Source organism: Scyliorhinus torazame, chromosome 21, assembly GCF_047496885.1.
Source record: "Scyliorhinus torazame isolate Kashiwa2021f chromosome 21, sScyTor2.1, whole genome shotgun sequence".
NCBI lineage: Eukaryota > Metazoa > Chordata > Chondrichthyes > Carcharhiniformes > Scyliorhinidae > Scyliorhinus > Scyliorhinus torazame.
The window spans coordinates 85,885,387-85,904,751 of record NC_092727.1 but is presented as its reverse complement, the minus strand read 5'-3'; the positions used below and the strand labels follow the sequence as shown (position 1 = coordinate 85,904,751).

Sequence of the window (19,365 nt, the reverse complement as noted above, 5' to 3'; positions counted from 1 at the left end):
TGTCAGTCTTCCACTTTGGGCTCTTCGTAAATGTGAGCTCATTCATGTCTCTGTTGCCCATGGCCTAACTCATTCCTATTCTTGTTTACCCATCACCCCTTAACTTGCTGAATTGCATTGGCTTCCAGTCTGGCAAATTCCACCAAGATAGCTGATGAAATTTAAATTAAGTTAATAAACTCTGGAACTGAAAACGAGTCAACTATGAAATTGTCATTTATTGTTGTAAAAATCCATCTGCGTCACTAATGTTCTTTAGGGAAGGAAGTCTGGACCAGAATTCTCTGTTCCCACCATCAACCCATCGCCGCCCATAGGTTTCCCGGCGATGTGGGGGGGCTTCAATGGGAAATCCCATTTGCAAGCGTGAGGAGTAGAGAATCCCACCGCCAGCGAATGGCGCGCTGCCGAAAACCATGCGGCTGGGGTAAGGAGAATCCAGCCCCTGCTGTAACTTCCCTGGTCCGCATGTAACTCCAGACCTACTCCAATGTGTTTGACTCTTATCTGCAGTTCCGCGTTACACAAACTAGCTCCATAATCGTTTGCAAACCCCTTTCCGCCTTACAAAATGATGCAGTAGACTCGGGAAAGAAGTGGGAGAACTGAGAGGATTAGGAAAACAAGCAATGCCCCAGACTATAACAATCAGCAAATGCAAAACCATTCTTTCAAAGGCTTCTCCTGCCAATGCTTTCTCGAGATGTAACGGATCCGTATCGACCAGGCCCGCAAACAGTCAAATTATTTCAAACAAAATAATCCATTGGCATGTCAGACAGTTTGGTCTTAAAACGACAGGATTGTGACCAAAACAAAGTGGGAACAAAGCTCACATTTATATTGATTGCCACAAGCCTTAGCCCCTGAGAGTTCGCTACCGTGTGAAATGTTTAATCACAGATAATCTAGATATTGTAACTCTGAGTCAGGATACTAGTCAAGGTTCTATGATAAGTATTAATACTTTGCTGATATATTAATAATGACCACTTATTAACCTTGAGTAGGAAAGGATATTTTTTTTATTATTCACCTCAATAGTAACCTCCCATAACAGGCGGGAAGGGGTCGGGGTTTGGGGTGGAGCATGGTGCAACGGTTAAAAATGGAGAAAGTGCCAAGAAGAACAAAGAAATGTACAGCACAGGAACAGGCCCTTCGGCCCTTCAAGCCCGTGCCGACCATGCTGCCCGACTAAACTACAATCTTCTACACTTCCTGGGTCCATATCCTTCTATTCCCATCCTATTCATGTATTTGTCATGATGCCCCTTAAATGTCACTATCATCCCTGCTTCCACCACCTCCTCCGGTAGCGAGTTCCAGGCACCCACTACCCTCTGTGTAAAAAAACTTGCCTCATACATCTACTCGAAACCTTGCCCCTCTCACCTTAAACCTATGCCCCCTAGTAATTGACCCCTCTACCCTGGAGAAAAGCCTCTGACTATCCACTCTGTCTATGCCCCTCATAATTTTTTAGACCTCTATCAGGTCGCCCCTCTACCTCCGTTGTTCCAGTGAGAACAAACCAAGTTTATTCAACCGCTCCTCATAGCTAATGCCCTCCATACCAGGCAACATTCTGGTAAATCTCTTCTGCACCCTCGCTAAAGCCTCCACATCCTTCTGGTAGTGTGGCGACCAGAATTGAACACCATACTCCAAGTGTGGCCTAACTAAGGTTCTATACAGCTGCAACATGACTTGCCAATTCTTATACTCAATGCCCCGGCCAATGAAGGCAAACATGCCGTATGCCTTCTTGACTACCTTCTCCACCTGTGTTGCCCCTTTCAGTGACCTGTGGACCTGTACTCCTAGATCTCTCTGACTTTCAATACTCTTGAGGGTTCTACCATTCACTGTATATTCCCTACCTGCATTAGACCTTCCAAAATGCATTACCTCACATTTGTCCGGATTAAACTCCATCTGCCATCTCTCCGCCCAAGTCTCCAAACAATCTAAATCCTGCTGTATCCTCTGACAATCCTCATCGCTATCCGCAATTCCACTAACCTTTGTGTCGTCTGCAAACTTACTAATCAGACCGGTCACATGTTCCTCCAAATCATTTATATATACTACAAACAGCAAAGGTCCCAGCACTGATCCCTGCGGAACACCACTGGTCACCGCCCTCCAATTAGAAAAGCATCCTTCCATTGCTACTCTCTGCCTTCTATGACCTAGCCAGTTCTGTATCCACCTTGCCAGCTCACCCCTGATCCCGTGTGACTTCACCTTTTGTACTCGTCTACCATGAGGGACCTTGTCAAAGGCCTTACTGAAGTCCATATAGACAACATCCACTGCCCTACCTGCATCAATCATCTTTGTGAAGTTCTCGAAAAACTCTATCAAGTTAGTGAGACACGACCTCCCCTTCACAAAACCATGCTGCCTCTCACTAACACGTCCATTTGCTTCCAAATGGGAGTAGATCCTGTCTCGAAGAATTCTCTCCAGTAATTTCCCTACCACTGAAGTAAGGCTCACCGACTTGTAGTTCCCTGGATTATCCTTGCTACCCTTCTTAAACAGAGGAACAACATTGGCTATTCTCCAGTCCTCCGGGACATCACCTGGAGCATGTACATGACCAGTGCCGTTTTTAATGTGGCGGATTTCAAACCGCGGGAGCATCTTGCCTTGGAGAGGCAGGGAGCTTCAGTGACAGATTTAAATCTGGCTCCCACAGTGCAAATGATAATCCGATTGGAAATAGTCTCGGGAAACCAGACAGCCAAAGGGAGACGGTAGATTCAGAAACTAGCCACTTCTTGTTGGTCAGGAGGACCCCTCAGGAAAGCTATTGGCCTCCACTCTGCCACTCAGACTTGTCTGCTACAATTGGTGACTGCCCCCCCCCCCTTCCCATCACCCACACCTCCAATGCATCACCCCTACCCCTGATCTCCAGCATTCCCAGCAATTCATTTGCCAAGGACCGTCCCAAATGCTTCCTTCTGCAACTGGTTTTCCCGCTTATGACAACAGCATGTCAAATGCTGGGTGGGAACCAGGAAAATAAGAATTTAACAAGAGCCTACCATTAGATTCAGCAGGAGCTCCGAATTTCCTCTGCACTCCCTGTCCCATAAATATCAAGGTTACGGTCTTGGGTTTCCACACTCTACTTAGTACTTGACAAAATGGCACTGACAATTAAGTGCTCCTCATGGCTCAGGGGCTCAATTCACTATCCCTCACACAGCAGCACACCCTTGATCTCTGGTCTTTGTTGCATTCACTAGCTTTTAGATCAGCTAGGCTGACTGTGATGCCAGTTAAGGGGAGGGAGTGAGACCCCCAAGCTGTGACACCCACCACAGTCGAACAGTCGAGTGACACTCAAGGCCTGGAGTTACACTTGAAGAATAACTGTTTGAGTTTGAGCACTGCAGGGAGCTGGCATGTGTCAACTGCACCCAGCATAAGTCAGCAGCTTTATTAGAGGGACAGTGGAATTTGTTAGAATGAATACTTAGTTAAAACCAATGACCTTACATTAGTGCAACAATACAAACTGACGCACACTCTGTGGTAATGTTATTGTGGCCTAGTACAACACACGGTGAGACCATTTCCAGCCATGTAGCTTTCTGCTTCCAGTGTTTGATTTTCAAAGATTCCCAACCCAATTGTGCTACATTTGGAGTGATTGCAGTTCTGTAACAAAATACAGATCCAAGCTGGCCATAGAGTAATAAGCAGAACATGTTGGCCCATTTAAGTGCAGAATATGAGGTTGAACTTCATATCCCACTATTAATAGGTGAAAAATCCCTTCCTAGTGTCACCAGGAAGAGAGAGATATCTCGTACATTACTTCAAGTTCCCTGTTGTCAATGTGTTTGCCTGCCCCATTAATAATGGGTCAAACTGTCATAATTCAGCCAAGCCAATCAATTTCCTGCAGTAATGGGGACTGGAATATACAGCACTGTGAATGTTCATCAGACCAACCACACCATCATTTCCCACCAGCAGGATCCCCTCCACCGTTAGTCTCCCATATCCTGGACGTTGAGATGCTGGAAGTTGATGGGGGATGAAGGAGTATGTTGGTTAACCATTGTGCCAGAGCTCATCATCTGGCCAGTGAACCACTGCCACAAAATAGATACTTTCATGACTTTGCACATCACAATAAGTAAATCGAACCTCAATGACACCTCATAGAACACTAAAAGCTGATTGGCCGAAAGAGTTTTGCCGATATTGATTGACTGTGGTTGCCATGAGGATGTCAAAATGGTGCAGAGTTGTCGCAAACAACTTAACCCCAAGGAGCAAGGGAAGGGGTGCACAAAGCACAGTCCAGTCAAATCCACACTTCCTGATCAAATATCTGCAATATCCTCATAGCAAATAATTACACTGGTAAGAGGCCCTTTGGTCTGTCTGTGTCAGATCTTTCAAAGAGTTATTCCATTAGCCCGATTCCCCTGTACTTCCCCCACAGCTGTGTACATTTTGCTTTTCAGTACTTTTCCATTTTCCGTTTGAAAGTTACTACTGAATCTGCTTCTACAACTTTATACAGAAATAAACAGAATCTGGGACGGCACAGTGGTTAACACAGCTGCCTCACAATGGCAGGGACCCAGGTTCGATTCTGACCTCAGGTGACTGTCTGTGTGGAGTTTGCATTGTTCTCCCGGTGTCGACATTGGTTTCCTCTGGGTTCTCCGGTTTCCTCCTACTGTCCAAAGATTGCAGGCTAGGTAGGGTTACGTGGATAGGCCAGGGGAGTGGACCTAGATAGGGTGCTCTTTCAGAGGGTCAGTGCAGATGCAATGGGCCGAATGGCCTCCTTCTGCACTGTAGGGATTCTAGGATTTTATATACACACACATCTACGCATACTCAGCAGTGGCAGTGTGTTCTGACCTACTGAACTGAAACAGGCAAGTAGTTTGCTTCCTATAATTGACCTCAGTACTCCAAGCTAGAAAGGGAATTTAAAAAAGCACCAGCCATGGATCCCAATCCTGATTACCATTCAGTTACTCCTGCTGCAACGATAATGTTCAGCACCAACCAAAGAACAGGTTATATCAGGTCTGATAATGTGCAATGAGACAGGATTAGTTTACAATCACATTGTGAAGGTACCACTAGGTAGTAGTAATCATAATTTGGTTGAGTTTTACATTCAACTTGAGGGAGAAAGGAGTGGATCTAAGACTAGTGTTTCAAACTTAAATAAGAGTAATTCTGAGACCATGAAGACAGAACTGGCTAAAGTGAACTGGGAAATGAGGTGAAAGAATAGGTCATTGGGATGCAGTGGCAGACACTCAAGGAGATATTTCAGAATGCTCAGGAAATATACAACCCAGTGAGAAAGTAGACTCTAACGGAAGGATGCACTATCTGTTGGTAATCAAAAAAGTTAAAGATAGTATCAAACTGAAAGAAAAAGCATATAATTTCACAAAAATGAGTGGCGGGTCATAGGATTGGGCAAAGTTTAAAGAACAGTAAAGAATGACTAAAATATTAATTTTAAAAAAGAGAGCATGAGAGAAAGCCAGATAGAAATATAAAAATAGATAATAAGAGTTTTTACAGGTATTTAAAAAGGATAAAGATAATCGTTGGTCCTCTAGAGAGTGAATCGGAGGAATTAATAAAGGAAAATAAGGAAATGGCGGACAAATCAAACAGATATTTTGCATCTGTCTTCACTGCAGAGGATATAAATAACATACCAGAAATAGTTGTGAATGAGGAGGTGACAGGGAAGGGGGAACCTAAACTATTACAATCACCAGGGAAAGAAAACTATTGGAACTAAAAGCTGGCAAGTCCCCTGGTCTTGATGGATTTCATCCTTGTGTTTTAAAATAAATGGCTGCTGAAGTAGGTGTATTGGTTTTAATTTTCCAAACTTCCCTAGATTCTAGAAACGTCTAATCAGATTGGAAAGCAGCGAATGTGGCTCCTCTATTCAATAAAAGAGGGAGACAGAAAGCAGGAAACTACAAGCCAGGTAGCTTGACATCTGTCACAGGGAGATTTCTGGAATCTATTCTTCAGGAGGTTATAGTGGGGACCTTAGAAAATCTCAATGTAGTCAGGCAGGCTTAATATGGCTTTGTTAAAGGGATATCAGTGGTTAGCATTGTTTCCTCACAGCGGCAGGGATCTGGGTTCAATTCCGGCTTTGGGTGATTGTGTGGAGTTTGCATGTTTCCCCGTGTCTCCGTCAGGTTTCCTCCGGCTGCTCTAGTTTCGTCCCACAGTCCAAAGATGTGCAGGTTAGGTGGATTAGCCATACTAAATTGCACCTTAGTGTTCAAATATATGTAAGTTAGGTGGGGTTATGGGGATAAGCCAGGAGTTTGGGCCTGGGTGAGGTACTCTTTCAGCGGGTCGGTGAAAACTCAGTGGGCCGAATGGCCTCCTTCTGCACTGTAGGGATTCTATGGATTCTATGTTTCGCTAATTTAATGGAGCTCATTGAGGAAGTAACAAGCTATGTGGATAAAGAGGAATCTGTGGATGTGCTGTACTTACACTTCCAAAAGACATTTGGCAAAGTGCCACATGAAATGTAACAGTTAGTATATTAGCATGGATAGAGCATTGGTTAGCTAACAGGAAAGAGGGATTAGGCATCAATGGGTTATTTCCGGGTAGACAGGATGTAACTAGTGGAGTGCCAGTGAGAAATGCTTAGATCTCAACTATTTACAATTTACATCAATGGCTTGGACGAAGGTACTGAATGTATGGTCACAAAATTTGCTGATGACACAAAGATAGTTAGGAAATTAAGTTGTGAAGAGGACCACACAAAAGAATTGAGTACTCTAAGACATAAATAGATTAAGTGAGTGGGGGAAAAATTGCCAGATGGAGTATATTGCGGTGAAACAAACTTGTGTACTTTGGCAGAAAAGCAGCATATTATCTAAATTGAGAGAGATTGCAGAATTCTGATGTACAGAGGGATCTGGGTGTTCTGGCACACAAATCAGGAAAGATAAGTATGCAGGAAGAGTGAGTGATTAGGAAAGCAAATGGAATATTATTGTTTGTTGCAAGAGGAATAGAATGTAAAAGTAGGGATATTTTGCTTCAGTTGCATCGGGTGTTGGTCAGACCACATCTGGGGTTCTGTGTTCAGTTTTGGTCTCATTTAAGAAAGGATAGAAATGTGTTAGAAGCAGTTCAGAGAAGTTTCATTCCACTGCTACCTGGGATGGGGGGTAACCTTATGAGAAAAGGTTGGACAGCCTACCACTGTATCCATTGGAGTTTAGAATAATAAGAGGTGATCTTACTGAAACATATAAGATTCTGAGAATGGATGCAGAAAGGATATGAGAGATGAGAACTTGGGGATATAATTTTAAAATAAGAAATCTCTAATTTAAGACAGACATGAGGCCAACGTTTTATCTCTCAGAGTCGTGAGACTTTGGAACTCTCTTTCCCGGGGAGATTTGAGGGTGATTGAAACATTTTAAGGCAGAGGTAGATCGATTCTTGATTAACAAGGGAGTTAAAGGTTAGCAGCGGTAGATGGAAAATGGAGTTAAGGCCACAATTAGGTCAATCTTGATCTCATGGAATGGTGGAACAGGCTTAAGGGGCTGAATGGCCTACTCCTGTACTTAAATCATGGGCTGGATTCTCCGCCGGCGGGATTCTCTGTTGCGCTGGCAATACACCCACGCCTATGGGTTTCACTGCAGCGTGGGGTGGCCACAATGGAAATCCCATTGGCAGGTGACAGGAACGGAGTATTCCACTGCTGGCGAGGGCACGCTGCCCAGGAAACGTGGCTGGTAGATCAGAGACCCCGTCCCATATGTTTGTTTGTTTGTATATTGTGGCAACACCTGATGATGAGAGAAGAATCATCTGATAAACCTGCCACAGTTGAATAGCTCTTGGACATTCACTATCTTGGCCCACACGTCAAAAAAGGCTACCTGCGGCAGCACATTGGCGCAGTGATTAGCACTGCTGCCTCACGGCGCCAAGGACCCGGATTTGATCCTGGCCCTTGGTCACTGTCCGTGTGGAGTTTGCACATTCTCCCCGTGTCTGCGTGGGTCTCGCCCCGACAATCCAAAGATGTGCAGGGTAGGTGGATTGCCATGCTAAATTGCCTCTTTATTAGAAACAAAAAAGAATTGAGTACTCTAAATTTATTTTTTTTAATTAAAAAAAGAGAAAGGCTGCCTGGGTAAAGATACTGGAAAACTGCTGGGGAATTGCACCTGAGGAAAACTCACACTCTTCAGGGAGGTTGGCAGGGAAACCACACATTAAATGGTGCTTTCCCAAATCAATGTCTTTCTATTTCAGAAATCCCCCTACTCTCATCCTGATATTCTGGTGCAAATTCACAATGGTCCCAGCTATGCTCAGGAACTCACCAAATGGTGAAACACAGCCAATTATTTTGTTGATTAAGCTGATCCTTCAATAAATTCGGTCTGCTATAGATGGGTATGAACATGCGAATTATCACTTGCGTTTGCAAATATTAGTCCAGCAGCTACTAAAGGCCACAGAGTTGCAGCTGTATAGCAATAATGATCTGATTTTCAAAATAGTGTTATGAGGAGAATATATTAATTCCACCAGTGCACAAATACATAAAAGCATCTAATGATTTTCCTTTGCAGAAAGGGAGTGAATGAAAAATGTTATTAAGAATAATAAAGTTTGCTTTTGACATGATGGGCGAAATTCAAGGTCCCGCCGCCACCATGGCACTTCGTGTCAAAATAGGAATATTCCACCCAATGTTGGGCAAAAGGAGGGAAACATGACTTATCCAAAGCCTGGTCTATTCTGTACCCTGTTCTGTTATATAAACAATGGGTGGGATTTTACAGACGCGCCCGAGGTCAATGGACCTTTAAATAATCCGCGAATTGTTCCGTCCCACCCGGGTTGATTCCTGTGGCAGGCCGGAATGGGACACTTACCCCAATTGTTCACCAACATGAGAACTACCCCATTGACGAGGTGAAAACCCTGGGTGGGCTCCTCCGGCGTTGTTTGTGGCAGGACCTGTTGCGAGCGACAACAGAAGATTTGCCGTTCCAGCCAAACCTCCATTCACTTTCAGCGGCACCGTAAATCCCAACAATGAAGGAGAATGGAAAATTTCCACCCCGTGACTAATCAAAGTTTCCCAACTGCACCAACATGAATGACCACTTGCCGCCCTCATATCATTACCCATTCCTTATCATACAAACATACAAAATAGGAGCAAAGTAGGCCCCTCAGCCCTTCAGCCTGTTCAGCCATTTGATAAGATCATGGCTGATCTGTTTGTGTTTCAAGTTGCACATTACCATCTACCCCGGGTAACCTTTGATTCCCTTGCCCAACAAGAATCTATCTAACCCCACCTTCAAAATATCCAGTGACCCCCACCTCCAGAAGCAGAGAGTCCCAAACTCGCACAACCCTCTGAGAGAAAAACGTTCTCCTCATCTCAAACATAAAAGGGCGTCAGATCAGTGAAGATTTAATGCGGGTTTTAAGATGAAAACCTTATGAAGTGTTTTGAGAGGGAGAATCAAGCGGGATTTTCCGTCCGTCCCTCAGCGTGTTTTCCGATGCCGGAGGTGACTAGCCATTGACCGGCAGCAGCATCTTCCAGTCCCACCGTTGTCTATGGCATTTTGTGTGGCTCACCCATCCTGCTACTGGGGAGCCCCCCACGGCGGAACGGGGGGTTAATCGCGTTTGGCGGGACTGGAAGATCCCACTGGTGGGAAGGATCCGATAGTTCAGCCCAATTTTTCTGGTTGGGGAATTGCTTACAAATTGCCATGTGACAGTGAGGGGAAAAATTAGGGGAAAAGATTTTAAATGGAAAGTTAGTGGAGGATAGAATGCTTTTCTGTAGTGAATAGTTGAGGCAGACAGCATTGTCTATTGTAAGGAAAGAGTTTCTAAGCATTTGAAGAAGAGGTAAATTTTGGGCTAAGTGAAAACAGCATGTTGGATTACTCTACCAAAGCATAATGGGCTGAATGACCACAATTATCCTGTAAACCTCTATGATTCTATAAACCTCAGTGGAGAAGAATACTTGTTAATATCAACTCCTTTTGTACATAAGGTACATTGGTGATGCTAGATTCTTAGGAAACCTGATAAATTTGACAACCAAAAAAGTGCAATAAAAAAATTGAAGAGAGGTTTTGAAGAGCTGTAGACTGGTGGGAGTTGCAAAGTAAAGGCGACATTTAAAATCCATCAAAATAGAGGCTAAATTGCAAACTGTTGGATGTCATTAAATCTCATTTTTTAAATATCATCCATCCAAAATTTACCCAAGCCATATTTACATTATTTAATTACTGCTTAGCTGATGTCGTAAGCGATGGCGGCACAGTGGCTAATTCTGCAGCCTCACAGCACCAGGATACCGGGTTCAATTCCGACCTTGGATGACTCTCTGTGTGGAGTTTGCATGTTCTCCCTGCGTCTCCGGGTGCTCTGATTTATCATGGAATTTACAGTACAGAAGGAGGCCATTCGGCCCATCGAGTCTGCACAGGCTCTTGGAAAGAGCACCCTACCCAAGGTCAGCACCTCCACCCTATCCCCAGAACCCAGCAACCCCACCCAACACTAAGGGCAATTTTGGACACTAAGGGTAATTTATCATGGCCAATCCACCTAACCTGCACATCTTTGGACTGTGGGAGGAAACCGGAGCACACGGAGGAAACCCACGCACACACGGGGAGGATGTGCAGACCCCGCACAGACAGTGACCCAAGCCGAACCTGGGACTCTGGAGCTGTGAAGCAATTGTGCTATCCACAATGCTACCGTGCTGCCCTTAAATCCAAAGATGTGCAGGTTTGGTTGATTGGCCATGCTAAAATTACCCCTCAGTGTCCAAAAGCGTAGGTGGAGTTTTGGGGATGGGGTGGGGGCATGGGCCTAGGTGGGGTGCTCTTTCAGAGGGTCGGTGCAGACTCAATGGGCCAAATGGCCTCCTTCTGCACTGTAGGGATTCTATGATTTTATGACTGTAGATAGGCAAATGAAGTGCTGAACAAACTCTAGTTACCTGATCGCAGATAAGTTCCCATTTCTTCTCGTTGTCGTACTGGTTCAGCAGCTTTACCTTGTCCGGAGGCAGGTTCATACAGTTCTGCAAAGAAACCGGAGGAGGAAAGTGTTACAATCATCATTTAGTCACTCATGGAAGAAGAGTGCTTTCTATTCAGAACTGCAACACTACAATTGCAACACTATAATAAGATGCAGAGTAAGACAGGTAGTGTCTGTACAATTTGTGCAATGTCCATTCGTGCTCCATATACACTCAATAGAAGGTGTTTTGTATGTTTTGTAGGGCTTTCATAGCAGAAGGAATGTGATATCTGCAGACATTCTGTACCTGAAAGCACAAGAAATTCTCAAGTTTATTAGAGAATGATATTGCAACCATTGTGAATTCAGCAGGGGGGTGGGAACCTGAATTGTAGCTCCAGTGTACAGGAGGTGGAGAGTAGTGAGGTCATGAGTAAGGTTTCAAGGTCGCAGGAGTGTACCGGCAGGCAGGAAGGTGGTTTGAAGTGTGTCTACTACAACGCCAGGAGCATCCGGAATAAGGTGGGTGAACTTGCATCATGGGTTGGTACCGGGACTTCGATGTTGCGGCCATTTCGGAGACATGGATAGAGTAGGGACAGGAATGGTTGTTGCAGGTTCCGGGGTTTAGATGTTTCAGTAAGCTCAGGGAAGGTGGTAAAAGAGGGGGAGGTGTGGCATTGTTAGTCAAGGACAGTATTACGGTGGCAGAAAGGACGTTTGATGAGGACTCGTCTACTGAGGTAGTATGGGCTGAGGTTAGAAACAGAAAAGGAGAGGTCACCCTGTTGTGAGTTTTCTATAGGCCTCTGAAAAGTTCCAGAGATGTAGAGGAAAGGATTGCAAAGATGATTCTGGATAGGAGAGAAAGTAACAGGGTAGTTGTTATGGGGGATGTTGTGTTATTCACCTGGGGAAACACGGACTGCAACTGGATGCAGTTGTACATGAAAGTAGACTCCAATCTGTGATATTACTTCAATACACTTTGTTAAGCAGGGCACACAGTTCACTGTGGGTTTGACACTCTACTAATCTAAGCATGCTTACTATAACTAACTAGACCAAACTAGCTCTGAGCCACGTGTAGATGGTGCTGACTGATATATACACCCTGACTGTCACTACAGTTGTCACCAGTGGAAAGAGGCACAGTGCTGATGCCTCGTGTGTTTTATAGTGGGAGACCACCCTCTAGTGTTCTGCCTGGTGATTGGTTGTGTTCTGTCCTGTGTGTTGATTGGCTGTACTGGGTGTCTGTCACTGCCTGGCTGTATCTCATTATGTGCATGAGTGCATATCATGACATCCCCCCTTTTAAAAAAAAATGTTGGTTGCTTGGAGCATATGCGACTGTATTTACATGTATGACTATTTATATTGAATGGTGAGTGGATGAATATATACATAAGAGGTGTCTAGCGTGCAGATACAGAACAAAATTTACAAGAGAAATATCTATAAGTCCAATCTTTGGGGCTTCCCTTTGATCCTTGTCGATCGCCTGAGAGGTGGAGGTGAGGACGACGGCGCCTTGACAGGCAGGATTGCTGCCAGATTGGTGGCCTCGTGGTGCGAGGTGTCCGGAGGAGGCACGACAACATATGGAAAAGTAGGATCTGGTGGTGGGCAGGCAACTTTGCGCAGCGCCCTTCTGTTGCGCCTGACAATGGAGCCATCAGCCATACGAACTACAAACGATCTGGGAGCAGCCTGTCAAACAACAACAGCTGGAGCTGACCAGCCTCCATCAGGCAGCTTGATGCGAACAGCATCTTCCGGAGAGAGCACAGGCAAATCGGTAGCATGAGCATCGTATGTCAGCTTTTGAAGGTTCCTGAGTTGCTGCACATTTTGCAGCAGTGGGAGCTGATCCAGGTCTGGTAAGTGTATGGCTGGAACAGTCGTCCGCATATCTCTATTCATGAGGAGTTGAGCCGGAGACATACCGGTGGACAGAGGGGTTGCCCTGTACGCCAACAGCGCAAGGTTGAAGTCAGAGTCCGAGTCCTCAGCCTTGCAGAGCAGTTGCTTTACAGTATGGACCCCTTTCTCAACCTTCCCGTTGGACTGCGGGTAGTGTGGGCTTGAGGTAATGTGGTTGAATTGGTATGACATGGCGAAATTGGACCACTCTTGGCTGTGGAAGCAGGGACCATTGTCACTCATGACAGTGAGTGGAATACCATGCCTTGCAAATGTCTCCTTGCAGGCCTTGATGACTGTCCTTGATGTGAGGTCTGACAGCTTCACAACTTCCGGGTAATTTGAGAAGTAATCTGTGATGAACACATAGCCCATTGGCGTGGAAAAGGTCGATTCCCACCTTAGACCACGGAGAGGTCACGATCTCGTGTTGCTGGAGTGTTTCTTTTCCCTGAGCAGGCTGGAAACGCTGGCAGGTCGCACAATTGAGGACCATGTTGGATATGTCCTGGCTGATTCCAGGCTAATAGACAGCCTGTCAGGTTCTGCGCCTACACTTTTCAACACCTATGTGTCCCTCGTGGATTTGTTTGAGCACTAAGCTCTGCAGACTGAGGAATAACGATACGATCTAGCTTGAGGAGGATCCCCTCGACGATTGTCAGGACGTCCTTCACATTAAAGAACTGAGGGCATTGCCCTTTTTGTCAGCCATTTGCAAGGTGGTGCATTACACGCTGCAGAAGAGGGTCTTTGGCAGTCTCTTCACGAATGCTGATCACTCTTTCATCTGAGGCCGGGAGGTTGCTGGCACACAGCTGCACCTGTGCCTCAATCTGGCGGATGAAGTCAACCTGTTCACAGTGCGAGGTGATGGAGCGTGACAGGGCATCCGCAATTATCAGCTCCTTGCCTGGCGTGTATACTAGCTCAAAATCGTACCTTCGGAGTCGAAGGAGAATGCGCTGAAGCCTGGGCGTCATGTCATTCAAGTCCTTATGAATGATATGGACCAAGGGTCTGTGGTCAGTCTCCACTGTGAATGTTGGTACACTGTAGACATAGTCATGGAACTTTACAATGCTGGTTAGGAGGCCCAGGCACTCTTTTTCTATCTGGGCATACTTCTGTTCAGTAGGAGTCATGGCCCATGACGCATAAGCAATTGGAGCCCAGGATGAGAAGTCATCCCTCTGGAGGAGCACCGCACTAATGCCGTCTTGGCTTGCGTCCGTGGAGATTTTTGTTTTTGTGACCGGGTCAAAAAACGCTCGTACCGGAGCAGTGGTGAGCTTTGCTTTGAGCTCGAGCCACTCTGCTTGACGTGTGGGTAGCCACTGGAATGCAGTGGACCTCTTCACCAGATGCCTGAGAGCCGTGGTGTGTGAGGCCATGTTGGGAATTAATTTTCCCAAGAAGTTCACCATTCCGAGGAAGCGTAATACCGCCTTTTTGTCTTCCGGGGTCTTCATGGCATTAATGGCTTTGACCTTGTCCAAATCTGGTTGGACACCCTGCTGGGATATCTGGTCGCCCAAGAACTTGATGGGTGACATGACAAAGGAGCACTTGGCCTTGTTCAGCTTGAGGCCGCTTGCATGGACACGTCGAAAGACTTGTTTGAGACGAGAGATGTGTTCCTCGGGGATCGTGGACCATATGATTACATCATCTACGTAGAAATGCACACCCTCAATGCCCTCCATAATCTGCTCCATGATCCTGTGGAAGATTTCAGAGGCTGAGACAATGCCGAATGGCATACAGTTATAACAGTACCTGCCAAATGGTGTGTTGAACGAGCAGAGCTTCCTGCTGGACTTGTCCAGTTGTATCTGCCAGAAACCACGCGATGCATCCAGTTTCGTGAAGAATTTGGCGTGTGCCATCTCACTGGTCAGTTCCTCCCGCTTCGGGATCGGGTAGTGTTCCCGCATTATGTTCCGGTTCAGATCTTTGGGATCTATGCATATCCGCAACTCTCCTGAGGGCTTCTTCACACAGTCCATCGAGCTGACCCAGTCAGTCGGTTTCTTCACTTTGGATATGATGCCCTGATCTTGGAGCTCCTGTCGCTGTGCCTTTAAACGTTCCTTCAGAGGAGCCGGCACCCGGCATGGTGCATGGATTACAGGCGTGGCATCAGGCCTGAGTTGGATCTGAGTTGTAGCAGTACGGCAGAGTACCCATTCCATCAAACACATCCGGATATTGAGCAAGGATGTCATCAATGTCAGCCTGAAGATCCACATTGGAAGAAGACATGGCATGGACTCGCTGTACGAGGTTGAGTAGCTTGCATGCATGAGCACCAAGCAGGGATGCCTTATCAGGCTTGACGATTTCGAATCGCAGTGTTGCATTGATGGTCTTGTTGGAGACGAATAGATGACAAGATCCTAGTGCAGTTATGGCATCGTCATTATAATCGAGGAGCTGGCAGGCTGGCGGAAGAATTTTGGGTTGCTTTTTAATGTGGTCAAAATCAGCTTGAGAGATGAGATTGGCAGAAGCACCAGTGTCCAGCTTGAACTGGACGCTGCATTGATTTACGTGTATGACAGCATGCCATTCGTCCGCAGAATCCACATTGAGGATAGACAGGCGTCTTGCTGAATTTGAGGAGGCATATTCACATGTAGTGATGATGCCCACACGATAGGGGGACTCCAGGCAGTGGTCCTCTGGATCCGAAGTGCTACCAGGATCAGAATCCAGTGGACCTTGCTGTACACATCGACCGCGCTTGCGTTGGAATTGGGATCGCTGGCCCTTGACTGGTGGTGCAGGCCTGCACAAGGCTGCATAATGTCCAGGCTTCCCCCAATTTAAACATCGTCTGCCTTTTGCAGGGCATTGCCGCTTTAAGTGGGCGGTGCCGCAGTTCGGGCACGTCATGATGTTGACGTCGTTACGCTCCGTGCGCCGTCGCATATGTGCAATGCGGCCAGCCGATGATCGCACCTGCGCAGTTTGGTTTTCGGGCGCTTCGTTCTGCCGTTCGTGTTGCGTATGCGTGGTGCCCCGGGAAAAGCGGGTGAAATGGCCGCTTTCATTGATACTGAGGCGCTGCATCCGGGCGATGGCATGTACACTCTCTGCCTCGTGGGAGGCAAGTTTTTCGTATTCTGACGATTTGAGACGGGAGTACCGATTTCTCGCCTGTTCATGCACTATACACGTCTCGATTGCGACTGGCAGGGTCATGTGCTTAATTTTGAGGAGTTGCTCCCGCAAGGAATCGGAGTGCACCCCAAACACGATCTGATCCCTGATGATGGAATCAGCGGTGTCACCATAATTGCAGGACTGCGCTAATATACGGAGATGAGTTAGAAAGGATTGGAAAGGTTCATCCTTACCCTGACGGCGTTGCTGGAAGATATAGCGCTCAAAGCTTTCGTTTGTTTCAACTTCACAGTGACTGTCGAACTTCTCCAAAACGGTCTTGAATTTGGTCTTGTCCTGGCCGTCGGTAAAATTTAGCGAGTTGTAAATCTGGATGGCTTAGTCACTCGCAGTTGTTAGGAGCAGCACGATTTTTCTGGCATCGGACGCATCCTCGAGGCATGAGGCCTCAATGTAGAGAAGGAACTTTTGCTTGAAGACCCGCCAGTTGGCGCCGAGATTGCCGGAGATCCGTAGCTGTGGTGGGGCCTGGATCTTCTCCATGCCGCTGGAAGGCACTTGCTGGTCGTCACGGAATCACTCGAGGTAAACCACTTGGAGAAAGTAGACTACTGGTACCATGCCGTGTTATTCACCCTGGGGTAACACGGACTGCAACTGGCTGCAGTTGTATTTGAAAGTAGACTCCAAACTGTGATGTTAGTTCAATATGCTTTACTGAACTTGTTAAGCAGTGCACATAGTTCGCTGTGGGTTTGACACTCTCCTAATCTAAGCGTGCTTACTATAACTAACTAGACAAGACTAGCTCTGAGCCACGTATAGAAGGTGCTGACTGATATATACACCCTGACTGTCACTACAGTTGTCACCAGTGGAAAGATGCACAGTGATGATGCCTCGTGTGTTTCATAGTGGGAGACTACCCTCTAGTGTTCTGCCTGGTGATTGGTTGTGTTCTATCCTGTTCTAGGGGCTGTTTAGCACAGGGCTAAATCGCTGGCTTTGAAAGCAGACCAGGCCAGCAGCACGGTTCAATTCCCGTACCAGCCTCCCCGAACAGGCGCCGGAATGTGGCGACTAGCCGCTTTTCACAGTAACTTCATTTGAAGCCTACTTGTGACAATAAGCGATTTTCATTTCATTTTCATTTCATTTCCTGTGTGTTGATTGGCTGTACTGGGTGTCTGTCACTGCCTGTCTATATCACATTATGTGCATATCATGACAGGGGACTTTAACTTTCCAAATATTGACTGGAAACGCGATAGTTCGAGTACTTTGGATGGGTCAGTTTTTGTCCAATGTGTGCAGGAGGGTTTCCTTTTTAAAAAAATATATATTTATTAAAGATTTTTAACACAATTTTTCTCCCTTTATGGCAAAATGATATATTTACACAGCTTTGTACACTGGCCCTCAGCCGTACGTGCCAGTTTCCCCAACCCTTCATATTATCTCTTGCTCATCCACCATCCCAGGCAGTCCCCCCTTTCCCCACCCCCTCCCCCCCCGCCTCCCAGGATGTCCCCTCCATCACCCCCCCTCCCCCCCCGCCCCCCCCGGTTGCTGCTGCTGCTGACCGACCTTACTCTAACGCTCCGCGAGATAGTCTAGGAACGGTTGCCACCGCCTGCAGAACCCCTGCGCAGACCCTCTCAAGGCGAACTTAAGCAGGAGGGTTTCCTGACACAGTATGTGGATAGGCCAACAAGAGGCGAGGCCACATTGGATTTGGTACTGGGTAATGAATCAGGCCAGGTGTTAGATTTGGAGGTAGGTGAGCACTTTGGTGATAGTGACCACAATTCGGTTACGTTTACTTTAGCGATGGAAAAGGATAGGTATATATCGCAGGGCAAGAGTTATAGCTGGGGGAAAGGCAATTATAATGCGATTCGGCAAGACTTAGGATGCATAGGATGGGGAAGGAAACTGCATGGGATGGGCATAATTGAAATGTGGAGCTTGTTCAAGGAACAGCTACTGCATGTCCTTGATAAGTATGTAACTGTCAGGCAGGGAGGAAGTGGTCGTGCGAGGAAACCGTGGTTTACTGAAGTAGTTGACTCACTTGTCAAGAGGAAGAAGGAGGCTTATGTAAAGATGAGACGTGAAGGTTCAATTAGGGCGTTTGAGAGTTACAAGTTAGCCAGGAAGGACCGAAAGAGAGAGCTAAGAAGAGCCAGGAGGGGACATGAGAAGTCTTTGGCAGGTAGGATCAATGAAAACCCTAAAGCTTTCTATAGATATGTCAGGAATAAAAGAATGACTCGGGTAAGAGTAGGGCCAATCAAAGACAGTAGTGGGAAGTTGTGCGTGGAGTCCGAGGAGATAGGAGAGGCACTAAATGAATATTTTTCGTCAGTATTCATACGGGAAAAAGACAATGTTGTCGAGGAGAATACTGAGATTCAGGCTACTAGACTAGACGGGATTGAGGTTCATAAGGAGGAGATGTTAGCACATCTGGAAAGTGTGAAAATAGATAAATCCCCTGGGCCGGATGGGATTTATCCTAGGTATCTCTGGGAAGCTAGGGAGGAGATTGCAGAGCCTTTGGCTTTGATCTTTATGTAGTCATTGTCTACAGGAATAGTGGCAGAAGACTGGAGGATAGCAAATTTTGTCCCCTTGTTCAAGAAGGGGAGTAGAGATAACCCCGGTAACTATAGACCAGTGAGCCTTATCTCTGTTGTGGGCAAAGTCTTGGAAAGGATTATAAGAGATAGGATTTATAATCATCTAGAGAGGAATAATTTGATTAGGGATAGTCAACACGGTTTTGTGAAGGGTAGGTTGTGCCTCACTAACCTTATTGAGTTATTTGAGAAGGTGACCAAACAGGTGGATGAGGGTAAAGCAGTTGATATGGTGTATATGGATTTCAGTAAAGCGTTTGATAAGGTTCCCCATGGTAGGCTATTGCATAACATACGGAGGCATGGGATTGAGGGTGATTTAGCGGTTTGGTTCAGAAATTGGCTAGCTGGAAGAAGACAGAGGGTGGTGGTTGATGGGAAATGTTCAGCCTGGAGTCCAGTTACTAGTGTTGTACCACAAGGATGTGTTTTGGGGCCACTGCTGTTTGTTATTTTTATAAATGACCTGGAGGAGGGAATAGAAGTATCGGTGAGTAAATCTGCGGATGACACTAAAGTCGGTGGAGTTGTGGACAGTGAGTAAGGGTTGCAGGTTACAGAG

General features: G+C 46.2%; 1 protein-coding gene across 10 annotated transcripts in view; it reads right to left on the bottom strand.

Annotated features, from left to right (window-relative positions):
* The window catches only part of LOC140398384 (formin-like protein 1), a 383,709-nt gene that overhangs the window by 222,454 nt on the left and 141,890 nt on the right, over positions 1–19,365 (bottom strand). For all 10 annotated transcript variants that reach the window (XR_011937470.1, XR_011937471.1, XR_011937472.1 and 7 more), the window contains exon 2: positions 11,081–11,164. Coding sequence is in view for 7 of the 10 variants with exons in the window: in XM_072487008.1 (XP_072343109.1) it covers positions 11,081–11,164 (84 nt within the window). In the remaining 3 variants the exon portion in view is untranslated. The remainder of the gene's footprint in view (positions 1–11,080; positions 11,165–19,365) is intronic.